General features: G+C 56.9%; 1 protein-coding gene across 1 annotated transcript in view; it reads left to right on the top strand.

The window, feature by feature from the left end:
* Window positions 1–6: 6 nt before the first annotated feature.
* The window catches only part of LOC107307563 (sarcoplasmic reticulum histidine-rich calcium-binding protein-like), a gene marked incomplete at its 3' end in the record, with an annotated part of 10856 nt that continues 8893 nt past the window's right edge, over window positions 7–1969 (top strand). Inside the window, exons 1-2 of the mRNA XM_032441881.1 lie at window positions 7–628; window positions 686–1489. Coding sequence (XP_032297772.1) covers window positions 22–628; window positions 686–1489 — 1411 coding nt within the window. The remainder of the gene's footprint in view (window positions 629–685; window positions 1490–1969) is intronic.

The raw sequence follows: 1969 nt of genomic DNA, 5'->3' as shown, positions 1-1969 counted from the left end.
GAAGAGGAAGCACAGCTGGCCATGGCACTGCAACAGTCCATAAGGGACAAGGAGGAGGAGGAGGAGGATGAAGAGGAAGCACAGCTGGTGATGGCACTGCAGCGATCCATGAAGGAGATGAAGGAGGAGGAGGAAGAGGAGGATGCGCAGCTGGCACTGGCACTGCAACGGTCCATAAGGGACAAGGATGAGGAGGAGGATGAGGAGGAAGCACAGCTGATGTTGGCACTGCAATGCTCCATAAGGGACAAGGAGGAAGAGGAGGAAGAGGAGGAGGAAGAAGCACAGCTGGCCATGGCAATGCAGCGCTCCATAATGGAAAAGAAAGAGGATGATGATGGTGAGGAGGAAGCCCAACTGGCAATGGTACTACAGCTCTCTATGAAGGACAAGAAAGAGGAGGAGGATGATGATGATGGTGAAGAGGAAGCTCAACTGGCCCTGGCACTGCAGCGCTCCATGAAGGAGAAGAAGGAGAAGGAGCAGGATGAGGTAGAGGAGGAAGCCCAGCTGATGTTGGCACTGCAGCTCTCTATGAAGGACAAGAAAGAGGATGATGATGATGAAGAGGATGCCCAGTTGGCCATGGCACTGCAGCGCTCCATAAGGGACAATGATGATGATGATGATGAAGAAGAAGAGGATGCCCAGCTGGCCATGGCACTGCAGCGCTCCATAAGGGACAATGATGATGATGATGGTGGTGGTGAGGAAGCACGGCTGGCCATGGCACTTCAGCGCTCCATAATGGAAAAGAAAGAGGATGACGATGATGAAGAGGAAGCACAGCTGGCCCTGGCACTGCAGCGCTCCATAAAGGACAATGATGATGATGATGATGGTGGTGAGGATGATGAAGAAGAGGATGCCCAGCTGGCCCTGGCACTGCAGCTCTCCATAAAGGACAAGGAAGAGGAGGATGTTGATGATGATGATGATGATGATGATGATGATGATGATGATGATGATGATGATGATGATGATGATGATGATGGTGAGGAAGCTCAGCTGGCCCTGGCACTGCAGCGCTCTATGAAGGACAAGAAAGAGGAGGATGATGATGATGATGATGATGATGACGATGATGACGATGATGAAGATGAAGATGAAACCCACCCATCCCCACATCTCCCCCCTACTCTCCCCCTCTCTTCCACCACATCCTCCCTGGATTGCTCCCTTCGGGCGGCGGCGTCTGACCGCGCTGAGCTTCGTTTGGTCGCCGTTTCGGAGCGGGATGGGGTGGCGGCGGCGGCGGCGCTGCGGGCGGCGCTACGTGCCGAGCTGCGGACGGTGCTGGTGAGGGACCGGGCGCTGCCGCGGGTGCCGTCGGTGTGCGTAGAGCTGCTGGCGCGGAGACACGGAGTGTGGATACGGAGCCGGGGATGCGGAGCCGCCGTGACCGGCTTCGGGGACGTCGTGGGGACGGCGGAGACGGAGCTGAGGGAGCTGCTGAGGGGAGCAGGACGGGGTGGAAGGTGGAGAAAAGGTGAGTGAGGGGGGTTGGGTTAGGGATGGGGGGGAGGGCACAGCAGGAGCCCGATGGGTGCCCAATGAGTGCCCTATGGGTGCCCAATAATTGCCAATGAGTGCCCTATGGGCGCCCTTTGAGGGACAATGAGTGCCCTATGAGAGCTCTATGGGTGCCCTATGGGTGCCCTATGGGTGCCAATCAGTGCCAGTGAGTGCCCTATGAGGGCCAATGAGTGCCCTATGGGTGCCCAATGAGTGCCCTATAGGTACCCTATGAGTGCTCAATGAGTGCCCTATGGGTGCCCTATGAGTGCTCAATGAGTGCCCTATGGGTGCCCAATGAGTGCCTTATGGGTGCCCAATGAGTGCCCTATGGGTGCCCTGTGGGTGCCCAATGAGTGCCCTATGGGTGCTCTATGGGAGCCCTATGGGTGCCCCATGAGAGCCCTATGGGTGCCCAATGAGTGCCCTATGAGAGCCCTATGGGTGCCCTATG

This window comes from Coturnix japonica, unplaced genomic scaffold (genome assembly GCF_001577835.2).
Source record: "Coturnix japonica isolate 7356 unplaced genomic scaffold, Coturnix japonica 2.1 chrUnrandom676, whole genome shotgun sequence".
NCBI classification, from domain to species: domain Eukaryota; kingdom Metazoa; phylum Chordata; class Aves; order Galliformes; family Phasianidae; genus Coturnix; species Coturnix japonica.
Note: the sequence above shows the minus strand (reverse complement) of the source record. Positions and strands in the feature narration are given on the sequence as shown.